Below are 12,805 nucleotides of genomic sequence, written 5' to 3'. Positions count from 1 at the left end.
CGGCCCTGGAATGTGCGCCGGTCACATGCACATTTGCATGCGCCGTTTTACAATAATCGATGCTCTGTTGGTCGTGGGTTGTTCAGCGATCAGCCGTTGTTGGCATGACAATCTGATCATTTATCAAGATCATTTTTTATTTCATGTTGTCCCATTTCATTGTTGCATTTCATTGTTTCACGCATGACCGGAGTCGTTGCCCGTAACAACAGAAGCGTTTTGCTCCTAAGCACGTGCATGAAGGTCCAATTCCCAGCGAGGACGGAGGAAGGTAAAAGCTAGGACGTAGCATGGCGCAATGCGATATAAATCAAGAAATCAAAGTAATTTCCCAGGCACGCACATGCGAAACTTCGCTCGCCTCGATGTTCCCTTTGGGGGAAGGGCTCCAATTTTCTCATTTTACCAATATTTTCGGTCAACTGGCACTGCCGCTTGACAGGGTGGTCCGGAAGAGAGCAAACACTGACACTGGTACTCGTTCCATTGAGAAAGCGCACACTCTCAACGCCAAGGCTCTCACAAAGCAGAGACACAGGCCCTGCATCTCTCGGCTTTGTGATTGTCTGTCTAGCACTGGTCTTATGAATCAGCGCCACTCTGAGAGGAATGGTGCACCCGCTACGTCACCATAAATGAAAGATTACACCATTTCCCGCTAAAGGGGACCATGAGGCGATGCGAATCCGGAGCACTTGCACGATCGCGTTCCGTTGGCGTTCGTTGGGCATGCTACCGACCTGGCGTCGTGGAACGCGAAGAGGGACGCTATGCGCGTCGTATCTTCCATCTAGCCTGGCCGTTAATTCTCACAGGGCAAGCGGGGAACGCGGTCGATAGGCGCGCGAGAAGGCGACAGCGTAGGAAAGGAGAGAGAGGGGGAGGGGACGTGGATGCGCTGGTGCTCATCGCGGCGTTGCGCAGGCGAGAATTTCATCATGTCTAGCCTGCGTTTCAGAGGAAGATTAGAGAGGGGCGGGGAAACGGGAGAGTGGAAGTGGAGAGGAGAAAGTGGAAAGGGAAAGTGGTAAGGGGGCGTGAATAGAGTGAGTGGAGAAGGAAAATGGGCGAGGGGATGTGAAGAGGAGGAGTGGAGGTGTGTGGAGAGGGTATACGCATGCGCAGTAAGGGTGGTCACTCCACCCACCTACACCACCACCACCGGTTTGAACTCCGCTATAACATGCTTCGCATCGAAAACATTGTTTGCAATGCGTAGTTTCTTTACGAAAAGAAATTCATTTCCAACCGTTTTTTCGTTCCAGATACTTCTGGAACAAAGACAATGTAACAGACAGCCTATGGGAACGTAGTACAGGTTCCACACCAAAACATTCGGGAGCCCTTGTCCTAACGGCGAAAGGGGGGCAAGCAAAAGCTTGGCGCGGGCGTGACTGACGCGTGGGCATACCTGCTTTTCTTTCTTTCTTTCTTTCTTTCTTTCTCTCTTTCTTTCTTTCTTTCTTTCTTTCTTTCTTTCTTTCTTTCTTTTATTTCTTTCTTTCCTTCTTTCTTTCTTTCTCTCGCATCGCGCAATTCTCCCTGGTATCGTAGGCGTTCAGTTTTGTTATAGCTAGTGAACGTTCCCGGAACGTTGTTTTCGGGCTGAATCGGTGTGGTGTCTGTCAGTTCTTCCCAGCGTTCATCCGGCTCTAGAACGGTCCAAAGAACGAACCATCACGCGATCATGGGAATGCTGGTTAGAAATTCAATTTTTTTGAAGCTGGAACTTTCGTAAAATGCGCAATTCGGTATACCGACCTTACGCGTCGTCCAGCAGGTCGCTTTGACCACCAACGCGAACTGCTCCTATGAAGCGCCCATAGCAAGTGTACAGCATTCCAATTGTTTTTTGCATCATCTGTATAACGTACTCGTATGCTTCAGTGCAGTTCACACTGGGCAAACATGCGCGTGTGGCCTAATGGGAAAGACACTTCTTTTCGGGCCAGGGGAAATGTATTGAAACCCAGCGCCGGAACGGCGATTTATTTAGTTATTTATTTGGTTCGCGCCAGCTTTCGGTAAGGGGTTTTTATGTTGGTGGGGAGGGACTTTTTGGAACGCCACCATCATCAGCTTTACAGATCAGCCAATACAAGCTTTGCTCAAAAACACCTTATCACCAGGCCATGTAGGCCATGTAGGCATACGTACAAGAAAACATGTCAGGTAGTTATCCGGAAGGAACTGTCGTGTATATGTGCATAGCACGCTGGTAGGTGCCTATTCATTGTGTGTGATCGTATTATTCGGAAACGTTTTCACTAACGCCCATTATGTGCCTGCTGCCTAGGAGGGCTGGACGCGGATACTCAGGCAATTACTCAGCCTTTAGTCGAGCCCCCCGAGGCAATTTTGTAACAATTTTGCTTTGAATAAGCCAAACCAAAACCAAAAACCAGAAAGAAAGTACCGGGGTGACCTGGCTCACATGCTGGGCCCATGGTTTCGCGGGGACCGAGTCCAGAAATGAAAATTTATTTCGTTTTATTTATTATATCTTTGGTGCGCAATAGCCGTGGATGAGCATTGTTTTTCTGTGAAGGGTAACGTGTTTTTTCCGCGCAGTGGGTTTTTCGGAACACCACCGCCCATGAAGCTACACAGGTCGCTTAATAGAGTTCGCTTGAAAAAAAAAAAAGATACGAACAGCTATGCTGAAAATTTTGTCATCGCGCACTATATATTTGGATCTGCCATGGTGGCTTTGTGGCTACAATCTTATACTGCTAAGCGTGAGGACATGGTTTGCATTCGTGGGCCTAGCGGCGAGCTTTCGACCGGGATGAAATGCAAAAGCACCCATGTAGCGAGAAGAGGGTACATGTCGGAGGGCCATTGATTCAAACTATTACGCATTCATAAACTAAGTTTAGCTTCGTTATAACAACGTGACTCATGCAGATTAAACGCCATTACTTATTTTTGATACGTCGCGAGCGTGACAATACGCATGGAGGACACGAAGGCGGCCAAAGAAACGGCCATAGCCCTTCCGATGGCCTCCACGGATGCCGAGCTGATAATAGCTTACTCAAAGGCAGCGATACTCAACTACGCCACCGGCCGCATCTGCGGGGAAGCGGACCACATTCTGTGAATTCACAAAGGTAATCATTTGCCTCGAAAACGAGTTTCATTGTAGGTACCCTAACCCACAGGGACGTCCTTCTCGAGGGCAACGAGGCGGCCCACGGTGCTGTTTTGCATGCCGGGCTGCGACGCCCGGCAGTCCGAACGGCTGGCCCAGCGCTGGAGCCGTCTTGCACGTGCTTGCCTGCTTGCCACGCAGAAAGCCCGCGTTCGAATACGCCTCAAACCCTGGTTGGTTGGTTGGTTGGTTGGTTGGTTGGTTGGTTGGTTGAAAAGCTTTATTTGGGTCCTGCAAGGTGCGCCTCAGCGCGCCTGTATTTTTTTTTCTCAATATACGTCATAGCTCTGACGAAGAACGGCGGCGGTGTCAGTCACCTCATTATTGTGACCTCATAACAGTTTACGCTGGAATATGAAACGTGTATTCCTCACCATGGTGCGTCTCGTACGCCTATGCTGGTGCTGGCATATAAACCTCAGGAACAGGTGCAGCGATATAACGTCGTGATCTTACGGGCGCGCTAATCCCCCGAGGATGAGTTATTTTATGTGTTGCAGTTCTGAAGATGTTATGTTGCTCTGGAGGTTCTGACGATCTCCAACTCAAGTGGTTGTACGTATACTCACGAATACGCGCAAAACAACAAGAAAGCTCCTAGCACAGCTATGTACCGCCGAATTTGGGCAGTTCCCACTACTCACCACTGGTCCACAGAAAATGAAAAAGGGAACACACGGGCGGCAAACACCAATGAAGATCGTGCAGCAAACGCCAAGCGCATGCCAGACAATGCGACAGATGTCGCGGAACTGTGAATGCGACGAAAAGACGCGTGCTGCTCAAACGGCTCCTTAAGATCGTGCACAAAATGCCAAGCGTATCCGACAAGCCATTAAAGACGACGCATGTCGCGGCAACGGAACGTATGCTGCTCAAACGGAAAAATGGCGGAGCATACGGTCAATTCAAGAAGGACTTTCTGAGCAGATATTTCTGACTTAGGTGCAGGGCGTGTGATCGGTTCAAGTCCTAAATTTTGCGTCACCTGTATGTCGTCAGCTGCACAGTTTCCATGGTCATCTTCCTTCACAGAGTAGAATGGCACCTCAATTTCGGAATACTTATGCCTCATCCTATGCAGAAGGAATAGAAGGCCCCTGCCTCCACTTTTACAAATTTCTTTATCTTAAACAGTCAACAATGCTGCTTCAAATTAGTGCTGCATACGCAAAAGGTGCATCAACTCCCTGTTTAACGCGATAGCGTTAAATAGCTCGTATCGCGAAAATTCCCGTGTCGGCATCTGCGTCGTTGGTTGTGAGCCGAAAATAAGCGTTGTTCGTGAGCGATAATTCGAGATAGACGCAAATAAAGAAATAATAAAGAATCGCCGGTTTGCATAGGAATCGAACCCTGTACCTCTGCGTGTCAAGCAGGTGTCCTACCACAGAACCACACCCAAGCTCACTACGCGTCAAACCTACGCGTCAAAGCTGCGAACGCCCACGCGACCTCAGCCGGAAAGTAGCAGAACCGACAGCGCCAGTGTTCGCCCAAGCTACAACATCGAAACATCACGTCGTTCTCAACAGGCCTCAGAAACTGAACCATTCAAGGGGGACCATGCCTCTGCATCAGTCATGCAATTGATTCTACCAATGCTATTCGCAGCACTTAAGGCAATCCTGTCTGCTCTACTGGAAGCAAACAACCTGCCAGAAGTAAAAGCCCTGCTGCCTCTGGAAGCACTATTGTATCAACAATCCGGGTCAGACCTGCGACAAGTAACATATGGATAAGCGCTATAAAAATGTCTCCGTGCTCCAGTGGAATGTCAACAGTCTTCGAAGGAAGTGTGCTGACTTCCGTAAACTCCTTTTGCAATATAACTTTCCAATACTTTGAATCCAAGACGCAGGAATGAATGACGATTTCCGCCTCTCTAACTACGTGATATATAAGTCATCTCGTCTAAGTGGTCCTAGCAGAGTGCATCTGTGCGTCAGAAAGGACCTACCTTCTCACCATGTTCACTCAAGTGATTCGGACTTCCCGGAATTTGTCGCTTGTAAGGTATCCTTTGATGAGCAGTGCATAAGAGTGATTAATTTTTACCTACAACCTTCAAGCCGCGTTTCGGTGGAAGAGCTAACAAATATCTTCAATATTTCAAATTCATATACATTTGTATGTGGAGACTTTATTGCACACAACATAATCTGGGGTAGTGATCGATGTGATGCACGTGGGAACGTTGTTGAGAGTGCCACAGACAAATGCAATTTGACAGTTTTAAATGACGGCTCCCCAACTTTTCTCCGTGGACATAATTACTCGAGTTGCATAGATGTTACGATGTGTTCCCAAGATCTAGTGAATGGTGTGGGATGGACAACGGATGTAGAAACACGTGGGAGTGACCATTTTCCCATCCTTATAAGTCACCCCTACTTGCGAAATGACGACATCAGGCGCTACAGCAAACTGATGAACTGGAAAGCTTTTCGGTACCGCCTAACAAACCAAAATAGTGAACTTACGACAGTTGAAAGCTTTACTGAATTTTTGCAAGATAATGCGAATAAATGTACAAAAAAAGTCCCGATTCCAAAAGACTATGCTGCAGTCGACGGAGAGTATGAACAACTAAGAGCCATCAGACGACGTTCCGAAAGGGCATATCGACGCAGCGGAAGTTTAGAAGCATACAAAAATGCACAGAAAATCCACAGTGTAATGCGCCGACGACTAGAAAATTTAGGTAAACGACGCTGGCGTGATTTTTGTGGAACGCTCTCTCCCCACACACCTGTTCCAAGAATTTGGCTGGTAATTCGAGCATTTAGAGGCCCTGTATCACAGAGCTTCCCATTTCGTGCGCTTGCTGTAGCCTTGGACAAACGGGAAGTTGTGGTAGCAGATGAATTTTGTCAACTTATCAGTAGGCCTGCCGCATCACAATGTGCCTTATTTGATAATTCTGTCGCGTTAGCCAGCCAGAAAATTATTGCTTGCTATTAGGCCCAGCATCCTCAACTAGACCCTGTATTTACGTTAAGTGAGCTGCAATGTGCTATAGCATCATGTCAAAAATCGGCCTCTGGACCGGACGGCATTACGTACAATATGCTAAAGAACTTTGGGCCGACAGGCACAACCAATTTCTTAGATATTTACAATAATCTATGGATGTAAGAAATTGTACCCGAGTCTTAGAAGTTTGCTCGCATCATTCCGATCCTAAAACCGGCTAAGACGCCCTTGAGCCTTGAATCCTTCCGCCCAATTAGTCTGACAAGTTGTTTATGTAAAGTAATGGAAAAATGATTGATGCAAGACTTCAGTGGTGGTGCAACAGAACCGGTGTATTTTCCAACTACTTAACAGGTTTTAGGAAACAGAGATGCACAATGGATGCAATACTGGACATAGTGACGTATGTGGAGCATGAACACGCCTGTGGTAGTTTCACGGTCGCAGTGTTCTGAGACATCAAAAGGGCATTTGACACAGTCAGTCACACTCATGTTCTGCTGGGTATGTTGGAACTCGGACTGTCCGGCAGGTCCTTGCGGTGGATATCTAAATTTTTATCAGGTCGCAAAATATTCATTCAGACGAGCGAAGGAAAGAGTACAGAACACGATGTCAGACAGGGAGTGCCACAAGGAAGCGTACTCAGCCCTTTTCTTTTCAACTGTGTTATGGCTGATTTAGCTAAAAGACTGCCTTCAAGGTTGAAATACTCTTTTATGCAGATGATGTGTGCATTTGGGCATCTGGCACGGACGTACGGTTAATTCAGATTGCATTGCAAGACGGCATAAATATTATCAACAACTTTTTAAAAGAGGAATGGTTCTGTCGCACGCAAAGACAGCTGTATCGCCCTTCACCTGTAAGAAGTTAAAAAACTTCAATCTCAATTTAGAAGGCGAACCACTAATGACTGTGACACAGCATCGGTTTCTCAGAGTAATACTTGATAGGCAGCTATCATGGGCACCTCACATAAAGAAACTCGAAAACGAGGTGAATATGCTAGTGAATATACTCCGCAGAATTGCTGGGACATCATGGGGCGGATTTGTATCATCCATGCTCGCTGTTCACAATGCGTTGATACGACAAAAAGTTGCATATTCTGCAGCAGTCTTACACAGCCTTTCCCACACTTCAGAGGAGCGACTTCAAAGGCTATTAGCTAGGGGACTGCGCGTCTGCCTAGGTGTTCCGCGAGCGACTTCCAGCAGCCTTGTCATAGCTGAGACTCGACAAGCACCCTTTCCAGTCATGAGAACAATCGAAACATGTCGCCATTTTTTTCGCTTATAGACGCAACACAAGGACCACGCATTGGCACTGGAGATTTCACGAAGGGATAAAAGCAATGCTCATGCAGAAATACAGAGTAATGTACATATATTACCAAGAAATGAAATTTGGAGCTCTGAAGTGGACTATCCTCCATGGCTACCTGCAATACCAAGCATTGAATTCTCAGTAGATGGCATTATCAGAAAGAGAGACATGTTCATCCAAGCTGCTCAACAACTAGCGCTTTATCAGATACACATGCAGTATCCAGGGTACATACAGGTTTACACAGATGGCTCAAGTATCCCGTCTTCAACATCGGCATTTATCATACCACAGCTCAATATTCAGGAATCATTTAAATTATGTCGTACGACGTCATCTACTACAGCAGAGCTTTTCGCTATTCTGTATGCTATAAAGTTTATAAACTCGGCAGCAGACGCGAGAAAATGGGTACTTTTCAGCGACTCACAGGCCGCATTAAGATAACTCTCGAGTACAAACACGACAGTAATTAGTGATAGCATGACATACGAAACGCTGAAAGAGCTCACCAAAGCAAGCAAGGCACAACATGAAATCAAATTCCAGTGGACACCTGGCCATTGCAACATTCCTGGAAACACAGCTGCCGATGAAGCGGCACGACAAGCACATCGTAAAGATGTTACTATTTCTTTACCAATTTCGAAAAATGAATTGCGTGGTCTTATAAAGGCTACAACTTTCAGAATAAGCAAAACTGCTTGGTTTGACCAAAGTTCAAAGAGCTGTGATTTATATCACATCGATCCATTCATTGAATTCAAAATTACGATAGCATTAGATAGAAGTATGGAAACTCTTATTCACCGATTGAGGCTAGGCACCGCATACACAAAACATTTCTTTGCACAGAATTGGTAGAGCTGAAACTCCCGAATGTGAATGTGGATTTATAGATGAAGACGTATGTCACCTTCTCATAGACTGTCCACATCATGACACGCCGCGACGCCGTCTTAAATCGGAACTGTTGGCATTATACCGCAGACCGTTTAGCTTGAGGAAAGTTCTGGGCTCGTGGCAAACTAGAGTTTTACAGACGCAAACTTTAAAAGCGTTAACACGTTTCTTACAAGACAGCGGCATTGCTGACAAGTACTAAGAAATACCGAACTTTCATTTGTATAACACATGTCGTACTTATTATGCGCAGTCTCATATGACACCCATCATATGTGTGTGCTGAAGTGAATAACGTATCGACTGTTATGTGCTCACGAGCGAATACATCTTCTTCAAGACCAGACGTGTGCTCTGCTATTTTGTGCTGGTCGGACCAAATATTAACGATGGACATTATCAGAGACTTCATTCGCTGTCTTTGGAACATTTCTTTATCATTTTGTTGTGATATGTGCCTATAAGTGTGTTTTTGCATATGTGTGCCCGAGCGTTCTATTTTACATGAACTGCCTTGTATGTTTTACTTTAAGATATGTGTTCAAGTTTCACTCAAGGGCGAAGGAGTAGCCGGCGCCATAATTGTGCGCCAACATCTCCTTATATATCATATCAATAAAAAAAGCTCACTATTGCTTCGGAAAAAAAAATTATATGGTTGTTATCTAGTGCCAGGAGTGTCATTAAAAATAAGTTGAAGTTGCTTTAGAATTCAGTGAAACTTTGTTGTTAACAAAGACCAACAGTTTTGTTTAAGATGGCGTAATTTTTTCGTTGTTGTGGCAGCAGGAGCTTTAAAACGCGCGAAGGAAAAGTTCATCTTGCTCCGCCCAGGCGAACGCGCCGAAAGTGTGGACGCGGAAACGAACTAGCTGGAACTACGTCATAGTCAGTACCTTTGGCGGAGCCGCGCAGCACTGTCGTATCTCCATCCGTGGCCTCCGTGACTAGTTCCGACTGCGCGCATTGGTGGAACTGATCGCGAAGGCCACACTTTAACAGTGCTCATGGTGCCGATGAAGTGGCACACCGAAGATGACGCCACCGCGCTCGCTCAGCATCTCAAGAAGCCCTGCGGCTGCAGCCGCAGTTTTTTGCCAAGAAATGCTATTTGCGTTCACCTCTGTGGACTACATTGGTTTTTGAATTCAGCAGGGATCAAACTATGATTAAACATTCCAAAGTCATTTTTGTGAAGTGCTTCTGCTTCCCAAAAGTAATATTGCGTGGCAGAAGCGAAGCACACCATACGTCAAAACACGTGAATTGCGCGACAAATGGTTGGCTGAAATGCCGACCAGTTGCAAAGCATACAGGCATAATTAATTATAATCATCAACAACGTATGCTGCTGCGCAGATGCACGTGTTCCCTTACGTACGCGAAGGGGGTACCTTGCCAGATCGCAAAAGGAATAATTATGTGGTAGTGGGCACTTCGCAACTGTGCTTGCAGTAGGCATGACATGACAAGAACTTTATTGGAGTCCTGAGGAACTCGAATATGGGGAGCCTGGAATTTCATATTATTTTAGAATGCCTACTGAAAGGAGCCACCAACTTGCAGTGGGCATTGTAAAATAATATGAAATTGCAGTTTACAGGCGCGCAGATGTTCCTTTCCTTTCGGCACGGTATAGGTGTCTATCGAGAAGCGAAGCCAGGCTAGCGATTGGGAAGGCAATGCGAACAGGGTCCGATTACGCTATCGTGTTGTACTCTTGAAGGCGAAGCTCGAGCGTCATCCAGGCTTTCGCAGAATTTTTGCTAAAAAGTACAGTCAGTGAGAGTGATGTCAACATTTCAATGTATATTTAATATAATACCCACCCACTCGTTACGTAATTAACATTATGCGACGCATGGTGTGATGCTACGTTTTTTTAACGCAGTATTACTCCTGTTAACATGACTCCTTGCCCGATATGACGAATGTCGGGCGAGGCGTCAGCAATGACATTTACCAGAGCTCTTTCAAGCACACGCGTGATACTGTGGTTGAATACTTGACCGCCACGCATAACACATAGGTTCCATTCCGGCTGGAACCCTGAATATTATTAACCTCACTAACGTCACGTGACTTCTCGTACCGCACGCCACGTCTTTCAGTGCCAGCGTCTTATGAGGATACTCAAACTCTCGCCTTAATAACTTTTGCTTCCTATTTTTACTGGTGTCCGCGGTGCGTGCACGTTGATATTCTGCATTTAGCGCTGGATATACGCTTTCAGACTACGTATAAGTTTACCGCATGGTTGGTAACCAATCTTTGTTTGACAAGGAGTTTACATAATTGTTTATTGCACCATGTACTACTAATATTTCTGTTATAATATGAAGCTAACAACACCTTGTACACGCATGTGTCGAGGACGATGAAAGTTCTGCTAACATGATACACCGCAGTTCTTACCTTTGTCGCATACCGGGTAGCTGCAGGAGTCAGCTGAGGTACCGCATAATACTCATGATCGGGATGTGCCACCTTCTCCAGGCCGTGGACAGCCGACGATGCCAACGCCATGATTATAACCTGAGCAAAATATTTCTTCGAGACCACTATTTGTAACACGAGTATTTGCGGCAGCAGGTATTTTTATGAAAGGTACATTTGTTGAAATATGTAGACCCTTTTTAAGATCTCAGCAAAAAGTTATTTCCGGGCAATAAAATGCGAACGTACCAACAACACATTAATTCGTGAGGTGTAATGCAGGTAATATACCGGAAGTTGAATGTGTTAAAATACTTTTGTTGCTAACGTTGTCGTCTGGCTGTTTGCTTCTTCACTAAATAGATCGCATAAGGCCTGCCAAATGCGCTCGAAACAGAAGTGACAACTGTGTAGCTAGATTGAACACAGAAAGTACCCTTTCTTTGTACATGTCATCTATATACAACTGCAATGAACCAAGCTAATAAAACATTGTGCAGAATTATTTTCGTTTGACTGTATGAGATAGAGCAAAGAGTGGTTAATAAACACTTCAAATGTTTTCTTAACTTTCTTTGCTATCACTCAGAAAGATAATTGTCTTGCAATTGCCCGGAATTCTGCCAAAACTCTCGTAATTAATCTTTTCTTCTTTGTCACTGCACTGAAGGGTGCGGATGAGAGATGTGAGCTTCAGTAAGAGGGAAAGGAAGAGGGGTAGAGAGAGAGTAAAGCATAGCATATAAAGAATGAGAAACGAAGAAACAGAAACAATTTAAAGCAAGATAAAACGAAAGAGGAAGCCAGCGAGAAATAGAGAAAGAATCAAAGATAGAAATCGAAAGATAGAGGAATAAATAAATAAAAAGAATACAAGAAAAAAAGAAAAAGAGGGTTTGTTTCTTTGTTTCTCCTTAGAAAACTAAGGAGAAACAAAGAAGGCCGCCCAGCTCTACAGGAAATATAGAGAAATGGGTTGCCCAGCGAGCGGCAAGGGGCCCCTGCTTCGCTGTGCGAAGCATTGCGAGAGTTAGTGCAAACTTCCCGCAAGTTTTATTAGAACAGTCGGAAAATATATGGCGCATCCCACGTACCGTGGGAATCGATGTAACTTGAAGCAGTCAGCAAGGGACTGCATACACCACATTCTTTAGCTTTGGGAAAAGCAGGGTCCATCAATATCGCTGTTTGTCATGCATGCATGCATGTACTATAGCGCTGGGCAGTGTCGGAGATACATGAATCTTAGATACTATCCTATATACTATTTGAGTATCTTGTATCTGTATCGCGATACGTCTCGCAAAACGAGTATCTATATCTGTATTTCCAATACATATAATAATGCATCGTGTAACTTCAAGATACAAGATACTGCTATAGCAACAGCACCCTGTGAAATAACAGACATGGCTGAACTCCGCTTGTCAAGATGATACTGCTGCCACTAAGCCACCTGAATAAAACTAACGACAGTGACATTCTTTTATCTTTTTGCCAGGGTGTTAACCTAAAGACCTAATTGCGAGGATAGGCATGTAGGTCTGCTATTAGGCCCTATTATTGAAGCAGTCACGTGATGGCGCTAGCGCCATCTCGACAAAACCTAGCGCGCGAACGTCTACGAACAGCGAACCATTTGTTTTCTTGATGTTTTCTTTCTATTTAAGTGTGTCGGTGCCTTGACAATAGTATTGAAGGTTGGGCTCGTTGATAAGCTAGCACGCTGGCTTACAGCGCAAAAACGATGAAGACGGAGTGAAACAGAAGGAACGCAGACGAGCGCTGTCTCGCAAATAAAAAAAGAATTATTTGAAGAACACATGAAGGTAAAAAAAAGGAAAAACCTATCCGCATTGCGCAGAAGTACTAAAAATTAATGCGAAAGTAACATCGCGTATCCCCTGGCGGCGCAGGTGCTCAGCAGATAGGCAAACTCCGTAAGAGACAACGATGCGTGAGTTGCGCTTGCGTCACCCAATCGGTTATTGTGGAATGCCTCTATCA

The 12,805-nt window shown here is 45.3% G+C and overlaps 1 protein-coding gene across 1 annotated transcript in view; it reads right to left on the bottom strand.

Moving 5' to 3' along the window:
- Nucleotides 1-10,888, bottom strand: part of LOC125757794 (uncharacterized) — a 29,679-nt gene extending 18,791 nt beyond the window's left edge. The window contains exon 1 of the mRNA XM_049413955.1: nt 10,778-10,888. Coding sequence (XP_049269912.1) covers nt 10,778-10,888 — 111 coding nt within the window. The remainder of the gene's footprint in view (nt 1-10,777) is intronic.
- Nucleotides 10,889-12,805: the final 1,917 nt, after the last annotated feature.

Source organism: Rhipicephalus sanguineus, chromosome 3 (genome assembly GCF_013339695.2).
Source record: "Rhipicephalus sanguineus isolate Rsan-2018 chromosome 3, BIME_Rsan_1.4, whole genome shotgun sequence".
In the NCBI taxonomy this organism is placed as follows: Eukaryota; Metazoa; Arthropoda; class Arachnida; order Ixodida; family Ixodidae; genus Rhipicephalus; species Rhipicephalus sanguineus.
Note: the sequence above shows the minus strand (reverse complement) of the source record. Positions and strands in the feature narration are given on the sequence as shown.